At 37.7% G+C, this 24,785-nt stretch overlaps 1 protein-coding gene across 12 annotated transcripts in view; it reads left to right on the top strand.

The window, feature by feature from the left end:
* TTBK2 (tau tubulin kinase 2) overlaps window positions 1-24,785 on the top strand; it is a 137,199-nt gene that overhangs the window by 52,586 nt on the left and 59,828 nt on the right. For 8 of the 12 annotated variants that reach the window (XM_070797370.1, XM_070797374.1, XM_019968613.2 and 5 more), the window contains one exon: window positions 23,672-23,745. In XM_070797370.1, coding sequence (XP_070653471.1) covers window positions 23,672-23,745 — 74 coding nt within the window. Of the gene's footprint in view, window positions 1-5,210; window positions 5,323-5,349; window positions 5,819-8,054; window positions 8,301-19,017; window positions 20,528-23,671; window positions 23,746-24,785 lie in introns of those variants that run through there. The other 4 variants (XM_019968617.2, XM_070797376.1, XM_070797377.1 and 1 more) reach the window with 4 other exon arrangements.

Below are 24,785 nucleotides of genomic sequence, written 5' to 3'. Positions count from 1 at the left end.
TCTACACACACACACACACACACACACGCACCAGTAATCCTGTGTCTTCCCTCCATAATGTGTTTAATAAAGTTTGTTGTACTTCCATTTCCTTCTATACACACACACAGACACACACACACACACACACCACTAATCCTTATGTGTCTTACCTCCATGATGTGTTCAATCTAATGAAGTTTGTTGTACTTCCATTTCCTTCTACATACACACACACACACACACACACACACCACTAATCCTTATGTGTCTTACCTCCACGATGTGTTCAATCTAATGAAGTTTGTTGAACTTAAAACTAGAAAATTGCCCAGCCTTTCTATCCCATTTTAGCTCTTCATGCTGTAAATGATCAATATCATCTTATCTCTTCTGCCTTTTCAAAGCACTAAATTAAGTAAAACTGAGGTTTTTCTCTTTATATATTTACCTTGGATGAGAAAGTAATTAATTTAAAGCTTCTTTAAATATTTAAACATTTTTCTCCTCTAGATCTTCTAAAAGCAAGTGAAGATCCTATTGATATCAAATAGAGTAAATACCACTGTTATAACCAAGTAATTTTTTCCTCAGTTGAACTAGGAATTTTTCTTTCCCCATATAAATGCAGGGGAAAACTGTGTTTTCCTTACAGCCCAAAAAGAGATTGTGATTTTTGTTTTGACTTGTGGGAACTTTTTTTTAAACCCTGGAATATTGGTCCTGAATTTTATTTTTGCTTTGGAGACTGCAGAGCACAAGCTGAAAGTTGAGATTAAAGGTTACTACTACAGAAGATCAGCTCTACCTCTTCTGCCTTCCCTGCTTGAAGTCTTTAGCTGCTGCTGTAAAATGTGACTCCTTTCTTCCCCCAGTCATAAGAATATAAGAAATACGTGATTTCTGGAGTAGACCCCCTGATCTGTTCAGTATAGAATGTCTGTGAAAGTTATTCCAAATTTACTTGCCCTCTCTGAGTTTCAGTTCCATCAATTCAGTTCAGTTCAATCGCTCAGTCATGTCCGCCTCTTTGCAACACCATGAACTGCAGCACGCCAGGCCTCCCTGTAGATCACCAACTCCCAGAGTCCACCCAAACCCATGTCCATTGAGTCGGTGATGCCATCTAGCCATCTCATCCTCTGTCCTCCCCTTCTCCTCCTGCCCTCAATCTTTCCCAGCATCAGGGTCTTTTCCAGTGAGTCAGCTCTTCGCATGGGGTGGCCAAAGTATTGGAGTTTCAGCTTCAGCATCAGTCCTTCCAATGAACACCCAGGACTGATCTCCTTTAGGATGGACTGGTTGGATCTCTTTGCAGTCCAAGGGACTCTCAAGAGTCTTCTCCAATACCATAGTTCAAAAGCATCAATTCTTCAGTGCTCAGCTTTCTTCACAGTCCAACTCTTACATCCATACATGACCACTGGAAAAACCATAGCCTTGACTAGACAGACCTTTGTTGGCAAAGTATTGTCTCTGCTTTTTAATATGCTGTTTAGGTTGGTCATAACTTTGCTTCCAAGGAGTAAGTGTCTTTTAATTTCATGGCTGCAGTCACCATCTACAGTGATTTTGAAGCCCAGAAAAATAAAGTCAGCCACTGTTTCCCCATCTGTTTCCCATGAAGTGATGGAACCGGATGCCATGATCTTAGTTTTCTGAATGTTGAGCTTTAAGCCAACTTTTTCACGCTCCTGTTTCACTTTCATCAAGAAGCTGTTTAGTTCCTCTTCACTTTCTGCCATAAGGGTGGTGTCATCTACATATCTGAGGTTATTGATATTTCTCCCGGCAATCTTGATTCCAGCTTGTGCTTCCTCCAGCCCAGTGTTTCTCATGATCTATTCTGCATATAAGTTAAATAAGCAGGGTGACAATATACAGCCTTGATGTACTCCTTTTCCTCTTTGGAACCAGTCTGTTGTTCTGTATCCAGTTCTATCTGTTGCTTCCTGACCTGCATACAGGTTTTCCAAGAGGTAGGTCAGGTGGTCTGGTATTCCCGTCTCTTTCAGAATTTTCCACAGTTTATTTTGATCCACACAGTCAAAGGCTTTGGCATAGTCAATAAAGCAAAAATAGATGTTTTTCTGGAACTCTCTTGCTTTTTCAATGATCCAGAGGATGTTGACAATTTGATCTCTGGTTCCTCTGCCTTTTCTAAAACCAGCTTGAACATTTGGAAGTTCACGGTTCACGTATTGCTGAAGCCTGGCTTGGAGAATTTTGAGCATTACTTTACTAGCGTGTGAGATGAGTGCAATTGTTGGTAGTTTGAGCATTCTTTGGCATTCCCTTTCTTTGGGATTGGAATGAAAACTGACCTTTTCCAGTCCTGTGGCCACTGCTGAGTTTTCCAAATTTGCTGGCATATTGAGTGCAGCACTTTCACAGCATCATCTTTTAGGATTTGAAATAGCTGAACTGGAATTCCATCCCCTCCACTAGTTTTGTTCATAGTGATGCTTCCTAAGACCCACTTGACTTCACATTCCAGGATGTCTGTCTCTAGGTGAGTGATCACACCATCGTGATTATCTGGGTCGTGAAGATTTTTTTTGTACGGTTCTTGTGCGTATTCTTGCCACCTCTTCTTAATATCTTCTGCTTCTGTTAGGTCCCTACCATTTCTGTCCTTTATTGTGCCTATCTTTGCATAAAATATTCCCTTGGTATCTCTAATTTTCTTGAAGAGATCTCTAGTCTTTCAGATTCTATTGTTTTCCTCTCTTTCTTTGCATTGATCGCTGAGGAAGGCTTTCTTATCTCTGCTTGCTATTCTTTGGAACTCTGCATTCAGATGGGTATATCTTTCCTTTTCCCCTTTGCTTTTTGCTTTCCTTCTTCTGTGCCATCAGATATGGGTATGTTGCTGCTGCTGCTGCTACTAAGTCGCTTCAGTCGTGTCTGACTCTGTGCAGCCCCATAGACGGCAGCCCACCAGGCTCCCCCTTCCCTGGGATTCTCCAGGCAAGAACACTGGAGTGGGTTGCCATTTCCTTCTCCAGTGCATGAAAGTGAAAAGTGCAAGTGAAGTCGCTCAGTCATGTCCAACTCTAAGCGACCCCATGGACTGCAGCCTACCAGGCTCTTCCGTCCATGGGATTTTCCAGGCAAGAGTGCTAGAGTGGGGTGCCATTGCCTTCTCCGATGGGTATGTTAGAAGATCTCAAATAACTTCCTTTGTGAAAGAGCATAGTAGTCAGACTTTGGGACCTAAAGATTAGGGATAACACCTTACCCCTCATTACATCTTTTAATCTTTTAAAAACCTTTCATCTGCCATGTTGTTCATTTTACCTAGTAATTTTTTCCCCTTAAAGTAACTTTTGTTTGCCCTATTTAAGCTTTATCTTTTCTATCAAGGGATGTTAGGAGATCATTGAGAACTTCAACTGTTCAACCTGTCCATTTAAGTATATCCGAACTTGGACGATTTAGCTTCATCTGGCAGTTTAAGGATTTGTTTATTCATTACTCTATTTGGGTTTAGAAAAATGACATTTAAGAAATAGAGTAGGTCTAGATTATTTAAAGGAGCAGAGATTAATTTCCTTGAAAGAGAATATAATATATATAAATATACATATTTGTATGTGTTTTATATGCACAAAGAAAGTCTGCAATTGTATAGAACTCAAGAAGCCATTGAGCCGTTGGGAATGGCTATGTTTGTGTATTGGAATTAGAGGGACCAGGAGAGGAGAGACTCTTTTCCCTTTATACCCTTCAGTGCTTAAGAAATTGAGAAAAATATGCAAACATTTCTTTTTATAGCAAAAGTATAATTAAATGATAATAATAAATATCTTTAAAATCCATTTTTACTCTTTATCTTTTCTCAAATTTCTAAATGCTTGAAAATACCTGGTAAATTTGTGCAGTATAGCGTAGTGTAATTAAAATCAGCTGTTTTTTGTTGTGACCCTTCTTTATAAATGATTAATAACATCTTATTTGTAGGAAGATCTGTAACTGTGTTTGAGTGCTTACTATATGCTAGGAACAGTGCTACTGAATGGTAGGCTCATACATATCTTAGTTTAATGTCTTATATCTATATCATATTTAACTTTTGCATATGTTCTCCTTCCTTTTTTTTTTTTATAACCCTTTTTAAGAGTGTAAATGTTCATGGTAAAAGAATTTAAAATCAAACAGAAGAGTACTGTAAAAAGTAAAAGGTTTTTTCCCTTAGCCCTTTCACTCTCCTCTCTAACCACTTTTACTGGTTTCTTTTGTTTTTTCCTGAAACATTCAATACATATTTAATCTATCCATTTGTCTACATACATGAATATATACATATATATGTTATATAGAATCATAATAAGATATAAATTAATATAATCACATGATTTATGGATATATATGATATGTAATCATTCAATTATATATGATGTGTATCATAACATTTTATGTATGTGTGCATGTCTGTATGTGCATGTGTGTGTATAAAATCTCCCTCCCTACCCATAACCCCCAACCACATGTGGAGTCCTACTGTATATACTGTTCTCCAACTTGATGAGACCCCCCAGCTTAGAGTCAGACAATAAGATTCATTTTCTATACACTTTTATGTTCTGCAGAAGAGTAATCCTTCAAGAAAATCATGTCACTCCCTGTCCATTGCTAAAACACTTCAGGGCCTTCCTTTGCTTTCTTTATACCCACTTTAAATTAACATGGCATACAAAACCTTGAGTTGATATCTGCTTGTTTTTCTGTACTGTTTTCTTGAAACTGTTGGGCTTACACTTAGTGTTGGTCATCCTGAACTGTTTTTCAATTTCCTTAACACTTTATAGCTTCTCAAGTGCACTGGGCTTTCTCTGAGTCATACTTTCAATAAATCTTTTTTTTTTTTTTTTCCTTCTTTTAAAAATTTTATAACAGTCCTAGTATTCACAAAAATCCCTAGGTAAAATAAGATTTAGAGAAGTAAAGCAAAGTATAATTAAGAACTTCACTTTTTTCCTAATAATTGTATAGCCAAAAGTATATATGCTTAAAATAATGTGATCCTGTTAAGTTGCTTGTTCCCTTTTCCTCAGTAAGATTATTACAGGATATATTTACTTTAAAATTTTAATTTCTTATGATCAAATTTAACAAGTAGTTGAGTCAGTCAGTTCTACAAAGTTTGTTATGAGAAGCAGTAGTCCAGGTTCTGGTTCCAGATAAGATGGAGTAAGCACACTTCACCCTGTCTTTCCCACTGAATGCAGCTGTAAGACCTGGACAGAATGCTTGGAGTGGCTATTTGAGGACTCTGAAAAATAAATAGTAGGAGGCAGATTGGGGAAGAAGACCAGAATTCAAAGTACTACTGAACCGTCGGTGAGTTTACCATTTTTTTTCTTCCAGTATGCCCCAGCCTGAACTTAATGTATCCTGAAACTTGGACGTGAGCATTATTAACATGGACAGAAAAAGCACCAGGAGAATCCCATTAGTTCTGACCCAAGGAAGAGGAAAGACGTCTCCTAATACTCAGAATGTGGCAATCCCACATCCTTCTCTTTTTTCTTTTTTTCCCCCTTTTTCTTCATTCTCTTGCACCCCAGGCCTCAAGCAGTCCTGGGCAGTGGCGTCAGTGGGGCAGGCAGGAGCCTGAATCTCGGAAGGATAGGACCCTTCCTCTCAGATTGGAGGAGCTGTGGTCTCAAGAGAGTGGGGCAAGTCCCATTGCTTTTCGTTTCCCTTCTGCTCTTCTGTTGCTTGGCCCTGATGTGGGCATGGTTATGGGAAGTATATGGAAGAATAGGGCTAATGAAGCCCTAGCTTTCTGCAGGAAGCTGAAAAAAGGAAGCCCCAGGAATCCAGAGGATTGCAGGTGAATGAGAAGCTTGGGAAAGTGACCACTTAAAATTGCTCACAGACTCCTGAGCTGACTTCCAAGCTGTGCGTGCTTGAGTGTGATCCTGAATGGCACACTGAGGACCAAATTATGGGATAGACCACTCCCAAGCCCCAAACTGGACACTGCGTGGGACAGTTATGGAATACATTCAGTATGACTTCAAAGGCTTTGCACACTAAACTGAAATTGGAAATGCAGGCTACAGAAGGATGGTCAGAACTTGAAATGTGAACCCAGCTGGGTCAATTACTGGCTAAAATAAAAACACCAGCACTCTTGGTGGGACTTAAATAGGAGCCAGATTCTCAAAAGATTATATTCAAAATGTCCAGAATACAATCTTGGATTACTCAGCTTAAAAAGAACCTGTGAAATCTGCACTCACTTGGGAAAAGGCAGAAAAGAGATACCAGTGCCAGAATCACAGATGTTAAAATTATCTCAGAAAGACTTAAAATCAGATATTATGACCATATTCTAGGAATGAGTGGGAAGATAGAAAGTCTCAGCAAAGAAATAGAAGATGTAAAGAAGAACTAAATGGAAATTTTAGAATTGAGAAATACAGTAATGAAAATGAAAAGCTCACTGAACGGGCTTGATAGCAGAGAGGACATGACATAATAAGTCAGTGAAGTTAAGTAAATAGAAATGATCCAATTTGAAGAACAGAGAAAAAAATAAGTGCCTCAGAAATCCTGAAACTCTCATAAGGTCTAACATTTGTGTTGTCAGAGACCCAGAATGTGAAGATAATGGTTCTGGTATGGCAAAAATACTCTCACTATTTGCAGATGACATGATCCTCTACATAGAAAACCCTAAAGAATCCACCAGAAAATTACTAGAAATAATCAATGACTACAGTAAAGTTGCAGGATATAAAATCAACACACAGAAATCCCTTGCATTCCTATACACTAATAATGAGAAAACAGAAAGAGAAATTAAGGAAACAATTCCATTCACCATTGCAACGGAAAGAATAAAATACTTAGGAATATATCTACCTAAAGAAACTAAAGACCTATATATAGAAAACTATAAAACACTGGTGAAAGAAATCAAAGAGGACACTAATAGATGGAGAAATATACCATGTTCATGGATTGGAAGAATCAATATAGTGAAAATGAGTATACTACCCAAAGCAATTTATAGATTCAACGCAATCCCTATCAAGCTACCAACAGTATTCTTCACAGAGCTAGAACAAATAATTTCACAATTTGTATGGAAATACAAAAAACCTCGAATAGCCAAAGCGATCTTGAGAAAGAAGAATGGAACTGGAGGAATCAACCTACCTGACTTCAGGCTCTACTACAAAGCCACAGTTATCAAGACAGTATGGTACTGGCACAAAGACAGAAATATTGATCAATGGAATAAAATAGAAAGCCCAGAGATAAATCCACGCACATATGGACACCTTATCTTCGACAAAGGAGGCAAGAATATACAATGGATTAAAGACAATCTCTTTAACAAGTGGTGCTGGGAAATCTGGTCAACCACTTGTAAAAGAATGAAACTGGACCACTTTCTAACACCATACACAAAAATAAACTCAAAATGGATTAAAGATCTAAACGTAAGACCAGAAACTATAAAACTCCTAGAGGAGAACATAGGCAAAACACTCTCCGACATACATCACAGCAGGATCCTCTATGACCCACCTCCCAGAATATTGGAAATAAAAGCAAAAATAAACAAATGGGACCTAATTAACCTAAAAAGCTTCTGCACATCAAAGGAAACTATTAGCAAGGTGAAAAGACAGCCTTCAGAATGGGAGAAAATAATAGCAAATGAAGCAACGGACAAACAACTAATCTCAAAAATATACAAGCAACTCCTACAGCTCAACTCCAGAAAAATAAACGACCCAATCAAAAAATGGGCCAAAGAACTAAATAGACATTTCTCCAAAAAAGACATACAGATGGCTAACAAACACATGAAAAGATGCTCAACATCACTCATTATCAGAGAAATGCAAATCAAAACCACTATGAGGTACCATTTCACACCAGTCAGAATGGCTGCGATCCAAAAGTCTACAAATAATAAATGCTGGAGAGGGTGTGGAGAAAAGGGAACCCTTTTACACTGTTGGTGGGAATGCAAACTAGTACAGCCACTATGGAGAACAGTGTGGAGATTCCTTAAAAAACTGGAAATAGAACTGCCTTATGATCCAGCAACCCCACTGCTGGGCATACACACTGAGGAAACCAGAAGGGAAAGAGACACGTGTACCCCAATGTTCATCGCAGCACTGTTTATAATAGCCAAGACATGGAAGCAACCTAGATGTCCATCAGCAGATGAATGGATAAGAAAGCTGTGGTACATATACACAATGGAGTATTACTCAGCCATTAAAAAGAATACATTTGAATCAGTTCTAATTAGGTGGATGAAACTGGAGCCTATTATACAGAGTGAAGTAAGCCAGAAGGAAAAACATAAATACAGTATACTAACGCATATATATGGAATTTAGAAAGATGGTAACAATAACCCGGTGTACGAGACAGCAAAAGAGACACTGATGTATAGAACAGTCTTATGGACTCTGTGGGAGAGGGAGAGGGTGGGAAGATTTGGGAGAATGGCAATGAAACATGTAAAATATCATGTAGGAAACGAGTTGCCAGTCCAGGTTCGATGCATGATGCTGGATGCTTGGGGCTGGTGCACTGGGACGGCCCAGAGGGATGGTATGGGGAGGGAGGAGGGAGGAGGGTTCGGGATGGGGAGCACATGTATACCTGTGGCGGATTCATTTTGATATTTGGCAAAACTAATACAATTATGTAAAGTTTAAAAAATAAAATAAAATTAGAGAAAAAAAAAATAATAATAATATAAAAAAAAAAAATTAAAAAAAAAAAAAAATATTTGAAGAAATAATGACATACTGATTAGAAAGGAAGAAATAAAACTGTCTCTATTTATGCAGATAGTGTGATTATATATTTATAAAATCCCAAGGAATCCAGAAAAAATAACTGGAATACATGAGTTTAGTAAGTGGTTCAAGGTCAGCCTACACACAAAAAATCATATTTCTGTGTACTGGTAATAAATAATTGAAAATGGAATATTAAAAAATCCATTTATAGTAGCTCTCCCAAAATGAAATACTTAGGTATCAATGTAGCAAAATAACTATGAGAGCTTTATGGTGAAAATGTAAAATCCTTATTTTTAAAACTTCTTTAATTTTTATTTATTTAAAAAATTTATTTATTTTTAATTGAGGATAATTGCTTTATAGTATTGTGTTGGTTTCTGCCAGACATCAACATGAATCAGCTATAGGTATACATATGTCCCCTCCTAATTTATTTTTTAAAAAGAAAATTTAAATAAATAGAAAGACATGTTGTATTCATGAATTGTAAAATTCACTATACTTAAGACATCAATTTTCCTCAAGTTGATTTATAGATTTGAAGCAATAACAATAGCAACAATTGGTTTCTCATGATAGAGAAACCGATTTTAGAATTTTTATAGAAAGACAAAGGACCTAGAATATCTAAAACAATTTTAAAAAAGAAAAATGTTGGAAAAATCAAGCTACATGATTTTAAAACTTAGTACAAAGCTACCACAGTCAAGACTGTGATGAAGGAATAGACATATAGATCACCAAACTAGAATAGATTCCAGAAGTAGACTCATAGAAATATGGCCAATAATGTTTAACAAAGTTGCAAAGTGGAAAAATAATAGCACTTTTGATAAATGGTGTTGGAACAGTGGGACATCCAAATACCAAAATAGTAAACCTTGACCTAAACTACACACATTATACAAAAATGAACTTGAAAAGTACCACACATCCAAATGTGAAATATAAACCTATCCAGTGTTTAGAAGCAAACACAGAAAATCTTTGTGAGCTGGCTGTAAGCAAGAAGTTCTTTTACATGACACCAAAATCATGATTGAAAAGAAGAAGCTGATGAATTGGACTGAGTCAAATTAAGTATTTTGCTTGTGAAGACACTATTAAGAGAATGAAAAGACAGATTATAGACCAGGAGAAAATACTTGCAAATCACATATCTACAAAGGACTTATATTCAGAATATTTAAAAACTTCAAAACTCAACAATAAGAAAAGAATCCAATTAAAAATCTTTAGTGGGCTTTGGGAGAGGATATAGAATGGAAAATCAGCTCAGCAAAAGATGCTTAGAATCATTAGCCATTTTGTTTTTCTTCAGTTGCAAAGTCATGTCTGACTCTTTGTGACCCCATGGACTGCAGCATGCCAGGCTTCCCTGTCCACTATCTCCCTGAGTTTGCTTAAACTTATGTCCATTGAGTTGGTTATGCTATTTAAACATCTCATCCTCTGCCACCCTTGTCTCCTTTTGCCTTCAGTCTTTCCCAGCATCAGGATCTTTTCCCATGAGTGGGCTCTCCTCATGAGGTGACCAAAGTATTGGAGCTTCAGCATCATTCCTTCCAATGAATGTTCAATGTTGATTTCGTGTAGGATTAACTAGTTTGATCTCCTTGCTGTCCAAGGAACTCTTAAGATCTTCTCCAGCACCACAGTTCAAAAGCATGAAGTCTTCGATGATCAGCCTTCTTTATGGTCCAACTCTCACATCCATACATGACTACTGGAAAAACCATAGCTTTGACTATATAGACCTTAGTTGGCAAAGTGATGTCTCTGCTCTTTAATATGTTGTCAAGGTTTGTCATAGCTTTCCTTCCAAGGAGCAAGCATCTTTTGCTGATAGTTCAGTTGGTAAAGAATCTGCCTTCAATGCAGGAGACCCTGGTTCAGTTCCTGAGTCAGGAAGATCCGCTGGAGAAGGGATAGGCTACCCACTCCGGTATTCTTGGGCTTCCCTGTGGCTCAACTGGTAAAGAATCTGCCTGTAATGCAGGAGACCTGGGTTCAATCCCTGGGTTGGGAAGATCCCCTGGAGAAGGGAAAGGCTACCCACTCCAGTATTCTGGCCTAGAGAATTCCCATGAACCACTCCATGGGATGGCAAACAGTTGGACTGTTTGCTGAAACGACTGAGCGCCTTGCACTTTCACACTTTCCTTCCAAGGAGCAAGCGTCTCTTAATTTCCTGGCTGCAGTCACTGTCTGCAGGGATTTTGGAGCCCAAGAAAATGAAATCTGTCTGCTTCCACTTTTTCCCCATCTATTTGCCATTAAGTGATGGGACTGGATGCCATGATCTTAGTTTTCTGAATGTTGAGTTTTAAGCCAGCTTTTTCACTCTCCTCTTTAACCCTCAAGAGGCTCTTTAATTCCTGTTCACTTTCTGCAGTTAGAATGGTATCATCTGCATAACTGAGGTTGTTGATATTTCTCCCAGCAGTCTTGATTCCAGCTTTTGATTCATCCAGCCCAGCACTTTGCATGATGTATTCTGCATATAAGTTAAATAAACAGGGTGACAATATACAGCTTTGTCCTACTCCTTTCCAGTTTTGAAGCAGTCTGTTCCATGTTCGGTTCTAACTGTTGCCTCTTGACCTGCATACAGCTTTCTCAGGAGACAGGTATAGTGGTCTGGTATTCCCACCTTTTTAAGAATTTTCCACAATTTGTTGTATCCACACAGTAAAAGGCTTTCAAGTAGTCAATGAAGTAGATGTTTTTCTGGAATTCCCTTCCTTTCTCTATGATCCAGCAATTGTTGTCAATTTGATCTCTGGTTCTTCTGCCTTTCCTAAGCCCAGCTTGTACATCTGAAAGTTCTCAGTTCACATACTTTTGAAGCCTCGCTTGAAGGATTTTAAGCATAATCTCTTACTAGCATGAGAAATGAGTGCAATTATCCAGTAATTTGAACATTCTTTGGCACGACCCTTCTTTGGGATTGGAATGAAAACTGACCTTTTCCTATCCTGTGGCCACTGTTGAGTTTTTCAAACTTGCTGACGTATTGAGTGCAGCACTTTAACAGCATCATCTTTTAAGATTTGAAATAGCTCAACTGGAATTCTGTCACCTCCACTAGCTTTGTTTGTAGTAATGCTTCCTAAGGCCCATTTGACTTCACACTCCAGGATGTCTGACTCTAGGTGCCTGACCACATCATCGTGGTTATCCAAGTCATTAAGACCTTTTCTGTATAGTTCTTCTATGTATTCTTGCCATATCCTCTTAATCTCTTCTGCCTCTGTTAGGTCCTTACCATTTCTGTCCTTTATCATGTCCATCCTTGCATGAAATGTTCCCTTGATAACTCTAGTTTTCTTGATGAGATCTCTTGTCTTTCCCATTCTATTGTTTTCCTCTATTTCTTCACGCTATTCAGAAGTCCCTCTTATTTCTCCTTGCTCTTCTCTGAAACTCTTCGTTCAGTTGTATATATTCCTTGCTTTTTGCTTCTCTTCTTTCCTCAGCTATTTGAGAAGTCTCCTCTGACAACCCACTTTGCCATCTTGAATTTCTTTTTCTTTGAGATGGTTTTGGTCACTGCTTCCTGTATAGTGTTATGAACCTCTGTCCATAGTTCTTCAGACACTTTTTTTTAACAGATCTGATCCCTTGAATCTATTTGTCACCTCCACTGTATAATCATAAGGGACTTGAATCAGGTCATAGCTGAATGGCTTATTGGTTTTCCTACTTTCCTCAATTTAAGCCTGGATTTTGCAATAAGGAGTTAATGATCTGAGCCACAGTCAGCTCCAGGTCTTGTTTTTGTTGACTCTGTAGAGCTTCATTTTCAGCTGCAAAGAATACAATCAGTCTGATTTGGATATTAACCATCTGTGACGTCCATGTGTAGAGTCATCTCTTGTGCCGTTGGAAAAGATTGTTTGCTATGACCAATGTGTTCTCTTGACAAACCGTTAGCCTTTGCCCTGCATCATTTTGTCCTCCAAGGCCAACTGCTGCATTTCAGACTCTGTTGGCTATGAGGCCTACTCCATTCCTTCTAAGGGATTCTACCCACAGTAGATATAATGGTCATCTGAATTAAATTCACCCATTCCTGTCCATCTTAGTTCAGTGATTCCCAAAATGTCGATGTTCACTCTTGCCACCTCCTGCTTGACTACATCCAGTTTTCCTTGATTCGTGGACCTAACATTAAAGGTTCCTATGCAGTGTTGCTCTTTACAGCATTGGACTTTACTTTCACCACCAGACATGTCCACAACTGAGTGTCATTTCTGCTTTGGCCCAGATACTTCATTCTTTTTGAAGCTGTTAGTAATTGCTCTCTGCAGTTCTCCAGTAGCATATTAGTCACCTTCCAAGCTGGGCGGCCCATCTTCTGGTGTCATATCTTTTTGCAGTTTCATACTGTTCATGGGGTTCTCATGGCAAGAATACTGGAGTAAGTTGCTGTTTCCTTCTCCTAGGCATCTTTCCAACCCACGGGTCGAACCCACATCTCCTGCAGTGGCAGGTGGATTCTTTACCACTGAGCCACCTGAGGTAGTGGTCTCCTAATTCTTTATCTTTTCTCTCCTTTTTAAAACATATGTTTGTTTATACATTTTTGTTATACTTTAGTACATTTAAAAAATAAGATGAGGAAATCATGCTCATTTTTTTTTCATTTGAATCATAAAAGCCTGCTAGATTTAAGTTGGCCATTGTGGTAGGATAGTCTTGTTTAAATGATGAAATTCCCTGTGATGGCTATCTGGATTGAAGAGTCTAAAAACTTCTTTTGCCTTTGGCTCCTGATGAGCTACTGAGAACCTAAGGGTTATTAGATGGGCATCCTCATGAACACTGGTAGGAGCTTTATTCCTTAGACTTCTTGTCTCAGTTACTTTTATGTGGGACTTGGCTTAGAAGACACCCTCCTGTCTTTTTGTATCACTGTCAAGTTAACTCAGTCAAGCTGCACACTCTGTGATGCATTCTTATCTAATTTCTTGCTTTCTCTGTAATGCTTAATCTTTGTTTTTATAAGCTATAATTTGTTCTGTACTGCCCATATTGGTCTTATAATACATTTATTGCTTTCAATAAGATTGTAAATTCTTTGCGGATAGGACCTATACCATGTATTTTTCTATCTCCCATTGGTGTGGATATTTCATGAGTTATTATTAGGGTAGATTTGGTTTGGTTTTGGTGAGGAGTGGGTAAATATGAGGAGTAAATGATAGATGGATAAGGAAGCTAATTTTGTTGTATTCTTAGCAGTCTAATTGTCCAGCTTTGCAGAATCCCCTTATTTGCTAATTTGTAACTGACCTGGAGTTTGTTCTGTGAATTCTAGAGCATCCCCATTTAGTGGGTTAGGGATACTTTTAGCTCAGCTTTTCACTTTATTACTAAATGGCTTTTTTATTTAAAAAGAAAAATGATTGATGCCCTTTTTGATAGATTTACTTTCCTCTAGTAGCAAGTCGTGTAAAATTACTTGCCTTTTGCAACATATTAATATTTAACACTAGGATTCACAGGGAGCCCAGCCTGGTACTCTGTGATGACCTAGAGGGGTGGGATTGGGGGAAGGAAGGGACGCTCAAGAGGGAGATGATATATGTATGATTATGACTGATTTGTGTTGTTGTACAGCAGAAACCAACACAGCATTGTAAAGCAATTTTCCTCCAGTTAAAAAAATTTTTAAAAATTTTATTGAGAAGTGGAGAGAAAAGTACAATCTGATGTAGTGAGCTGGATGCCATCTACCCTTGAAGATTTCAGATTATTTTTATTGTTAATCCACTGCACCATCTGTGATTTGTTCAGTTTTTGAATTTCCAAAATACATTAGGACTCCAAAGAAATCTAATAACTCAAAAAAAAAATTAACATTAAGATGTAGACCACCACACCACCACCACCTGCCGAAGTTTTAAGCTCTTGAATTGAAACCAAAAGTAGTAGATGATCATCTGAAATCGTAAAAATAAAGATATTCTTTAGGTAATGTGCATTTCATTAAGCATATAGCATATCTCTTCCTTTAAGAACAAAAAGTATATAGTTACTACTTCCCTTAGATAAATAGAAATCCTTTCTGTATCACAGTTAAAATCTGTGTTTAACTGGTGAGATCCTACTTTGCCTATAATATCTTTAGATATTACCTGTCTAAATTAAGTTTACTTATGGTCTTTTTTGGCTGGAGATATCACTCATTGTTTCTCTTTTGCACAGAGCTTGGTGACAGACCTCAAGCATTCCCTGTAGGGTTAGAGTAGTCAAAAGCTAGCAGATTAAGAAAAAACCTTAGTGGTGATATTTTCAGTGGCTAGTAAAGATCTGGCTTGTATGTTCAGACTTCCCTTTGTGTTTTAGCAGATTTCTAAGAGAAGACACATAAACAGAAAGTTAAAATTGGTTTGTTGATATATTTCCATCCTGTATTTTCTTGTGGTCAAAAACCTATGGTTCCTAGTGATCAGTGCTGACTTGCTGACTTCTCTTCTTTCTCTAGTTCCATCTGTGTACCAGACTCTATGTATTTATTTCTAGGGAACTCTTATTTTAATTTTCTTGTTTATTTTTTTACCCCTCAGTGCCTGGCTAGGTGACTAACTTGCTAAATATCTGAAAATCTGATCCTGAGTTAATAATTTGTTGATATTACCTCGTATAGGGATATTTAGATTTTAAGAGTTGCATTTGATTTGAGGAGATGAGGTTGAGAGAAGTAATGTGAACAAAAAATAAGGTAGAACATTTGTGAGGGAGAATAAAAAAAGAAACAACTTCATCAGAGTGTATAATTTTTGTTAAAGTGAAGGAAATGAGGTTTGGTAAGTAATGTAGAATGAATCTTGAAATCCAGGCTCACCATTTTAATCTAATCTCTTCAGGCATTATTGTTTATGGTTTCTTGAGTAGGCAGATGATAAAAAGTTATTTTAGGGAGATTATCTAATGACTAGTGTGTGGGCAGTGACATTAGGGGACATGTTTGGCCTGGTCCACTGAAGGACAGTCAGATATGACAGAATAGATGGCCTCAGAGAGAGGCACATGCTAGGTGAGCCTGCTCAGTAGAGTCAAGATTTGAGTTTATATATGTTTCCTTCCAAAATTAGTGGTCAAAATTACTAAGCTTTAGTGATTGTAATAGGGAGCATATATTGAGTATTTATTCTGTACCAGGCAGTATATTAAGTATTAGAAATACCTTATTTAGCTGATTCCACTTGTGCAATAGCTCTTTGACATAAGTGCTGTTGTTATTCTTCATGTGGCTTGTTGAGATTAAATAACTAGCTGGCAGGTGAAAAAGCTAATATTTAACTCAAGCAGTCTTGAGCACATGCAGTTTTCTTCCATGCCAAGCTGAAAGATTCAGAGGTGATATATGATGTAGTTGTATTTTAGTGGTTTCCTTTGCTGTGCAGAAACATTTCAATTTAATGTAATCTCACTTGTTTATTTTTGCATTTGCCATCTTTGCCCTTTGTTGTTAAGTCCAAAAAGTCATCTCCAAGGCTGATGTCAAGCAACTTACCCCTTGTGATCTGTTCTATGAGTTTTGTGGTTTCAAGTCTTACGGTCAAGTATTTAATCCATTTTGATGGATTGTTGATTTTTGATAGTTGATTTTTGTATATGGTATAAGATTGAGTCTGCTTTTCATTCCTTTGCATATGACTGTCCATCTGACACTCTTTTCCCCTGCAGTTAACTCTTCCATATTGTGAACTTTATCCTCATGTTGGTTTCTTTCACAGTTGAGAGACGATTGCCCATAGCAACTGGAAGGGGCCTATATTCAAATATAATATCTCTTGTAATTATATGAAGGTATTGAGTTTTGCTCTGATTATAACACCCCAGAAATAATTATACTTATTAGAGTAATATCATGCATTGATTGTCTCCAGTCTTGAATATCTAGTTTTCTTCCCATCATCAAGTGAAATGAAAGTGCGAGTTGCTCAGTCATGTCCGACTCTTTGTGACCCCATGGACTACACAGTGCATGGAATTCTCCAGGCCAGAATACTGGAATGGGAGCCATTTCCTTCTCCAGGGGATCTTCCCAACCCAGGGATCGAACCCAGGTCTCCCACATTGCAAGTGGATTCTTTACCAGCTGAGCTTGATCTCTATTTCTAGATTATTTTGTTTGGCTTAGAGCAATTAATGTCCCACCTTGCCTGAGTAAATCAAATCCATTGAGACAGGGGAAGATCATTTCCAAAGGGAAATTTGGGTACTGTTAGCAAGGAGGAATGAGCACTGAATAGTTAATCAAGAAAATGCTTTATAAATATATTATCTCATTTAACTTTTTTCAGTAGTTCTGTTGAGGAAACCAAGATTTGATCAAAGTCCCATAATTATTAAGTGGCAGAGTTGAAATTTAACTTGAAGCTAATGCTTTTTTTCTTTCCAGCAGTATTGTGTCTCCTTCAGAGAAAAATAATAGGTTGTCCTGCATAATATATGGCATTAATGGCCCTACCTTCTAAGATTCAAAACTGGTTCTACCGATTGCTTAGTTAAAACTTCATCATCACGAGATACCTAAAGTTATGGGGTACATCTTGAACAGTACTTAGAAAGAAATTTATAGCAGTGAACACTTATATCATGAAACCAGAAAGATTTTCAGTAAATAGCCTAACCTTCTACCTTATGACACTAGAAAAAGAAGAGCAAATTAAACCTAAAGCAAGCAGAAGGAAGGAAATAAGAAAGATTACAGTGGAAATTAATAAAAGAGAGACTAGAAAAACAATGGGGAAAATTCTACAAAGTCAGAAATTGGTTCTTTTATTTAAAAAATGAACAAATTGACAAGCCTTTACTAGACAGACAAAGAGTGGGGGAAGCAAAAACACAGAAATTACTAAAATCAGGAGTGGAAGAGGGGACATTTCTACAGACCTTACAGGAATTTTAAAAGAATTATAATAAGGGAATACTATGAATTACATGACAACAAATTAAATAATTTACATGAAATGGACAAATTCCTAGAAAAACCTGCACTGTTGAAACTGACTCATGAAGAAATGGAAAATCTGAATAGATTTCCTTCTCAGTCTCCTTCACTAGTTCCTTCTTCTTTCCCTGACGTGCTGGTGTCCTAACTGGTGTCCTTCTCTCAAACTATCTGTCTTCTCTGGGCAGTCAACTCCTACCTCATTGACAATACATAGGTCTATTTGCATGGTTGTGTGTCTGTGCTCAGTTGTGTCTGACTCTGTGCGACCCTATGGACTGTAGTCCACCTGGTGCCTCTGTCCATGGGATTCTCCAGGCAAGAATACTGGAGTGGGTAGCCATTTCTTTCTCCAGGGAATCTTCCCAACCCAGAGATCAAACATGTGTCTGCTTGTATTGGCAGGCAGATTCTTTACCACTGAGCCACTGGGAGGCCTTACATGGTTGACCTCTGTTAAACTCTACCCCTAAATTTCTAACACAACTTCCATGTTCCATAGATAAATCAGTGCAAAATCCCCAACCAGAAATCATTATCCTCTCTCATACTTTTGTCTTGGTGTATATTAATGCAGTTTACTTTGTCCACTTAACTTAAAAGGCTTCATTCACTTTCTTCTCTTACATAATGTCTATTCTGTCTCTCTCTCTTTTTTTAATTTAAATTTATTTAATTGGAGGCTAATTACTTTACAATATTGTATTGGTTTTGCCATACATCAACATGAATCCACCATGGGTGTACACGTGCTCCCCATCCTGAACCCCCCTCCCACCTACCTCCCCGTACCATCCCTCTGGGTCATCCCAGTGCACCAGCCCCAAGCTTCCTGTATCCTGCATTGAACCTGGACTGGCAACTCGTTTTATATATGATATTGTACATGTTCAATGCCATTCTCCCAAATCATCTCCCACAGAGTCCAGACTGTTCTATACATCTGTGTCTCTTTTACTGTCTGGCATACAGGGTTATTGTTACCATCTTTCTAAATTCCATATATATGCGTTAGTATACTGTATTGGTGTTTTTCTTTCTGGCTTACTTCACTCTGTATAATAGGCTCCAGTTTCATCCACCTCATTAGAACTGATTCAAATGTATTCTTTTTGATGGCTGAGTAATACTCCATTGTGTATATGTACCACAGCTTTCTTATCCATTCATCTGCTGATGGACATCTAGGTTGCTTCCATGTCCTGGCTATTATAAACAGTGCTGCAATGAACAGTGGGGTACACATGTCTCTTTCAATTCTGGTTTCCTCAGTGTGTATGCCCAGCAGTGGGATTGCTGGGTCATAAGGCAGTTCTATTTCCAGTTTTTTAAGGAATCTCCACACTGTTCTCCATAGTGGCTGTACTAGTTTGCATTCTCTATTCTGTCTCTTAAAGCTTAATTTGAAATCTTTCCTCTTCTTTAAATTCTCACTCTCAGTGCTTCAATTTGAACCTTCCTTATCTTTTACCTTATCTGATATAACCTCCTAATATCTCTCTGCCTTCAGCTCTTCCATAAACCAGCATCTAATGGTGAATAGCATTACTTTTCCAAAATACAGGCCAAATTATGTTGTGCTCTCATGCTTGAAAACCTTTGAACTACCTCTCCCCACCCCCAACTGCCACCCATTATGTGTCAGATCTAAATTCCTTTATGTGGCATACAAGACTTTAGTGTACTTTTCTTATCTCAGCATGCCCCCCACCTCAGCCTCTTATCTAGCCCTCTAGTCTGTTAACTCTATTAATTATTTAAAATCTAATGATTTAGCTCTAGAAAAGCCTCATAAAATTTTCACATCTTCTGTGTATCCACAGTAATTTGTCTGTAATGCAGAGCTCATCATACTAACTAATACATACTGTAATTTTTTGTTTATATATCCAGGCTGTGAATTCCTTGATGGCATGATCTTATTTAATTTATCGTATATTCCTAGTGCTTGCCTTAGTACTTGGCACATAGTGGATCTCCTTGTCTGTATTTTATCATGGTGGTGGTTTAGTTGCTAGGTCGGTCTGACTCGTGAGACCCCATGGACTGTAGCTCGCCAGGCTACTTTGTCCATGGGGTTTTCCAGGCAAGAATACTGGAGTGGGTTGCCATTTCCTTCTCCAGGGGATCTTCCCAACCCAGGAATCAAACCCGGGTCTCCTGCATTGCAGGCAGATTCTTTACCAGCTGAGCTATGAGGGAAGCCCATATTTTGTCACAGTCTTTATTTACTGCTTAGTTTTAATATTTATTTACAAGGTGTTACTTGACTTTAAAATCTGTTTCATTTATTCCTGGCATAATGGATAAGAACAAAAACTCTGGGATCAAACTGCTCCATCGTCTTCCAGCTGTGGGGTCTTAGACACAGTAGCTAACCTCACCAAGCCTCCATTTTCAAATTGGAAAAATAGAGACAATAATAATACTTATGCCATTTAAGTTGTGAGGATTCAGTTCAGTTCAGTTCAGTCGCTCAGTTGTGTCTGACTCTTTGCAGCCCCATGAATCGCAGTACACCAGGCCTCCCTGTCCATCACCAACTCCTGGAGTTCACTCAGACTCACGTCCATTGAGTCAGTGATGCCATCCAGCCATCTCATCCTCTGTCATCCCCTTCTCCTCCTGCCCCCAATCCCTCCCAGCATCAGAGTCTTTTCCAATGAGTCAACTCTTCGCATGAGGTGGCCAAAGTACTGGAGTTTCAGCTTCAGCATCATTCCCTCCAAAGAAATCCCAAGGCTGATCTCCTTCAGAATGGACTGGTTGGATCTCCTTGCAGTCCAAGGTACTCTCAAGAGTCTTCTCCAACACCACAGCTCAAAAGCATCAATTCTTCAGCGCTCAGCTTTCTTCACAGTCCAACTCTCAAATCCATACATGACCACAGGAAAAACCATAGCCTTGACTAGACGGACCTTTGTTCGCAAAGTAATGTCTCTGCTTTTGAATATGCTATCTAGGTTGGTCATAACTTTGCTTCCAAGGAGTAAGCGTCTTTTAATTTCATGGCTGCAGTCACCATCTGCAGTGATTTTGTGAGGATTAAGTACATATAAAACACTTAATATAATGCCTAGCACAGTATGCTTCATATTGTGCATGCTTTATTATTATTAATATTATTTTTATTATAGTTATTATTTCCATTAGTTTGTTCATTCACAAATATCTTTGCCAGGTACTGTGGGGTAGTAACAGAACAACACAGATAGGACCCCTGTATTCATGGAATGATACTTCAGTTTGTACTAGTTATTATCAAGTTATTTTAAGAACTGCTATAAGTGGTGGTGAAGAGTTACTGTTTCAATTAAATTCTAGTTTCTCCATGCTTCCAAAAATTGGTACATATTTAATGAAGTAACTTTAATAAGTAGTTTCATTAATTGCATATATCTAAAATATAAGAGCAGTGGGTACACTATGTTATAAAGTATGATAAGAATTCATTAAGCTCTTACCTAATGCAGTGAAGATGTACTGGGGAATCCTAGAAAATTTGCTACTGACTTTGTATTTTGGTTACCCAATAAAGGTCTAGTTTATTTGATTTTTATCTTTTTAAAAGTAGGGTGGTTTTAATATCAAGAGATAAATAATATTTTGTATTACTTATAAAGATATTTTAGAAAGAGCATTCCAAGAGGAGTTAAATTTAGTATGACCTTTTGTTATTAGATGACTTAAATACCTTTGTAATAGAGATACTGCATTTCATTGTTATCTTAATAAGAAGTTGGAGTTTTGAGGAATGGGTAGTAAGAAAATACTTTAAAACGATTGTTTGTTTCTTTGAAGCTGGAAAAGAGTAAGTTGCCAGTTGACAGTCATTTCATCCTTTCACTCTTACTACAGTTTATTAGATGACTTATTTTGCAAACGTATGTAAAATGTATGTAAAGTGATATACATACATCGTACACATTGTGAATTATTGTTTCCATTGTACTTTTTCTTGCTAGTTATGACCCCTTTCAACAGAAGCACAGTGAATGAGAGAACAATGTGATAACCCAGATGCAAAAGAGAAGTGTGGACTCATTAACTAAATTAAACCTGGATTGTGTTTATATTTTAAATTAGTGGACTAATTCTTTTTGAATGTTGGGATATATTCCTCATCTGTCTATTAAAGTCTGTCCTTATGGCTCTTGGTTGTGACTTCCTCACTTTTTGGGAAGCTTCTTCAAAGATTGCCCTCATTGTCTCATGTTCCATTTATTCTTTAACCCATTATGGACTGGCTTCTGCCCCTTCTACTCACCAGTAACTTCCTAATTGTTTATATTACTGAGCACTCCTCAGCCCCTGGCCACTTCTGCCTCTGAATTCTATGACCTTTATCTCTCATAGTTTTCTCCTGCCTTTCAGGCTATTACTCTGTTTCCTTCATGGGCTCTTTTATTTCTATTCATGCTTTTCAGATGGTTCATTTTCTAGAATTCTGTTCTTAAGTTTCTTGTCTTCTCATTCTTTATTCTTTCAACTTGGAAATCTTTCATTTATGTTTGTAGTTCCATTTGCCTTCTATGAACCAGTCATTCCCCAGTAAATTTCTGGAGCTCAGTTTTTTGTCTCAGGCTTGAAATTACAATTGTCTGCTGAATTCACCTGGTTGTCCTCAAACTCAACATTCTGATATCCCTTAAAATCTATACAACCTACTATATTCTCTTGTTTCGGTACAACTTTTTATTTAATTGTGCCCATTTCTAGTCAGTAACTACATCTTAGCATCTCTCCAATTTATCCTGTTTCTTTTTTCTATACCTACTGTAATACATTAGATTAAAAAGAGGTTCAAGACCTGTTCTCTCTTGGGATATTGTAACTGTCCCTAGAATGACCATTCTGCCTCCATAATTGACCTCTCTATAGTCTGTCTTCCTCATTGTACCATGGCGATGTTCTAAAATGGAATGTTTTAAGTGTTTTTCTTTTTGTTAAAATCTTTTAGATGCTTCTCACACTACTCAGCAGTAGTTTTCAAATACGTGGATGTTTCAAAAACATCCATGGCCTGTCTGCTTTTGGGTCAGAGAACTTTTGAAAGCTCAATCTTGTATCTTTCCCCCATAGATTCTGATTCAGTAAAAAAAAGTTTAGGAGTTTTAAAAAAGTTCCCCAGATAATTCTAATAAGCAGCTAGGGTTAGAAAACACTGACCTATATATGTGGTTCACATTCCTTATTATGGAGTCCAGGATCCTCCAGGATCTGGTGCCTGCCTGTTTCTCCAGTATTATCTCATTCTGTTATCCCATCCCTCCTTTCATTCACTGTTCTCCAGCCAGATTCCCTCTTCTGGTCCTGGAAGCCACCAGACCTGATCCTCTTTTAGGACCCTTGTTTGCTGTTCTCAATCAGATGCCGAAGCCTAGTCTCTCTCTCTTCCACCTCTGCTTCGCTCTGGACCCCAGCCACTAGCACCTCCTTGGATTTCACATGTGAAACTCAGGTTGAAAACCACTGAGCAAATCCATATCAAGGGGCCCAGAAAGATGAAGTGATTCACTGAATCTATAATGGTGAATGGCAGGCCATATCTAAAATCCAGAATATATATTCCTAACATAGTTCTTGTTTATAGCTCTTCTTTCTTTTATATGTATCATGTCTGAGCAAGTTGATTTGAAATGACCTCTTAATTGTTTCCTTCCTAAATAAATTATCATTCATTAGTCCCCTCATTCGTTTATTCATTTAGTAAACACTTACTTTACTATATAAAGAGCAGTGTAGGATATGGAGAGAGGTGGGTAGAAATTTTGAATAATACTAGTTGCCTATCGTTAAGATTCTTAAGACAGGTTTTTATGTTCAATCATTAAAATACTATACAGAAAAATAAATTATTAATTTCTAAGAAGAGAAACTATAGTATAACCTTTCTACTGTCTTGTATCTTTTTTTCTTTCTTTTTATCCAGGCAAAGACCATGTTTGTAGATTTATTGGTTGTGGGAGGAATGATCGATTCAACTACGTGGTCATGCAGTTGCAGGTAGGTTACTTTGAAAATGTATCTTAAAATTGACCAGTATCAATTGCAGAATTGATATCATTGATATCATTCTTGGTATAATTCTTGGTATCATTGCAGAATCTTTTATACTATACGGATGGTATATATTTAAACAGACCTGGTGATAACAGATTTTTGCAAAGATGGAAGGGTTGTCTTTATCAACTGTTTTCTCTGATGCACACATCTTTGTTGATTGTCATCATTGCCAAATTTTTGATTCCCACATGGATTACCAGATACAATGAGTTTTGCCCTGTTCCTGTCCCTTCCTTCTCCACCATTTATTATGTTAAGAACTCTAGGTTCCCATTTTCACAAATATCAACCTTGACTGTTTGAAAATTTTAAAATGAGATGGAGAGAAATGCTGTTTTTTCTCTTTACTATTAACATAGCTCTGTTTTCCTGTCCTTGAGATGGGGAGTGGAGTTGGGTTGGGTAGCAGATGACAGAAATTCAGAAATGGAGCATTGAAGTAATGACTGCAGCAAAAAGAGGGAAATCAGCCCTTTCTCTCTGACACTGCCTCTGCCTCTGCCCCTGAATGAACACATGCACGTGCACACGCATACACACACGCATGCACACACAGCTCTGAACCTGTACTCACCATCAAAGTGGAAAAGCCGTGGTTCACTTTGCTGCCTAACTTAAGAGAACTTAAGAGTTCTCAGGGTTTCCTTTCATCTTTAGCAAAGTTTGTTTTAGGCATTTGGTTCTTTTGTTTATTTTTTCAACCTAACTACTTAGTAGTGATTTCAGAGGCATAGATCCTCGCCTAAATTCTTCCTCTTCTTGTTAGGGCTTCTCTTGTTTCCCTCAGCTATCCTTCAGCATTTGATTTATATCTATAGACATTAATTTCCTACAGACTATTGTCTTGATGTCTCTGAGTCATGTGTTTCACTACTCTTGAGCCAGCATAGTTTTTTTACTTGAAGCATAATCCCTGTATCTTTTTAGGTCATTAATATGGACCTTGCTGTCTCTCATTTTAGCCTGTAATAATAATATAA

Source organism: Bos indicus, chromosome 10, assembly GCF_029378745.1.
Source record: "Bos indicus isolate NIAB-ARS_2022 breed Sahiwal x Tharparkar chromosome 10, NIAB-ARS_B.indTharparkar_mat_pri_1.0, whole genome shotgun sequence".
In the NCBI taxonomy this organism is placed as follows: Eukaryota; Metazoa; Chordata; class Mammalia; order Artiodactyla; family Bovidae; genus Bos; species Bos indicus.
This window is presented reverse-complemented; position numbering and strand designations above follow the sequence as displayed.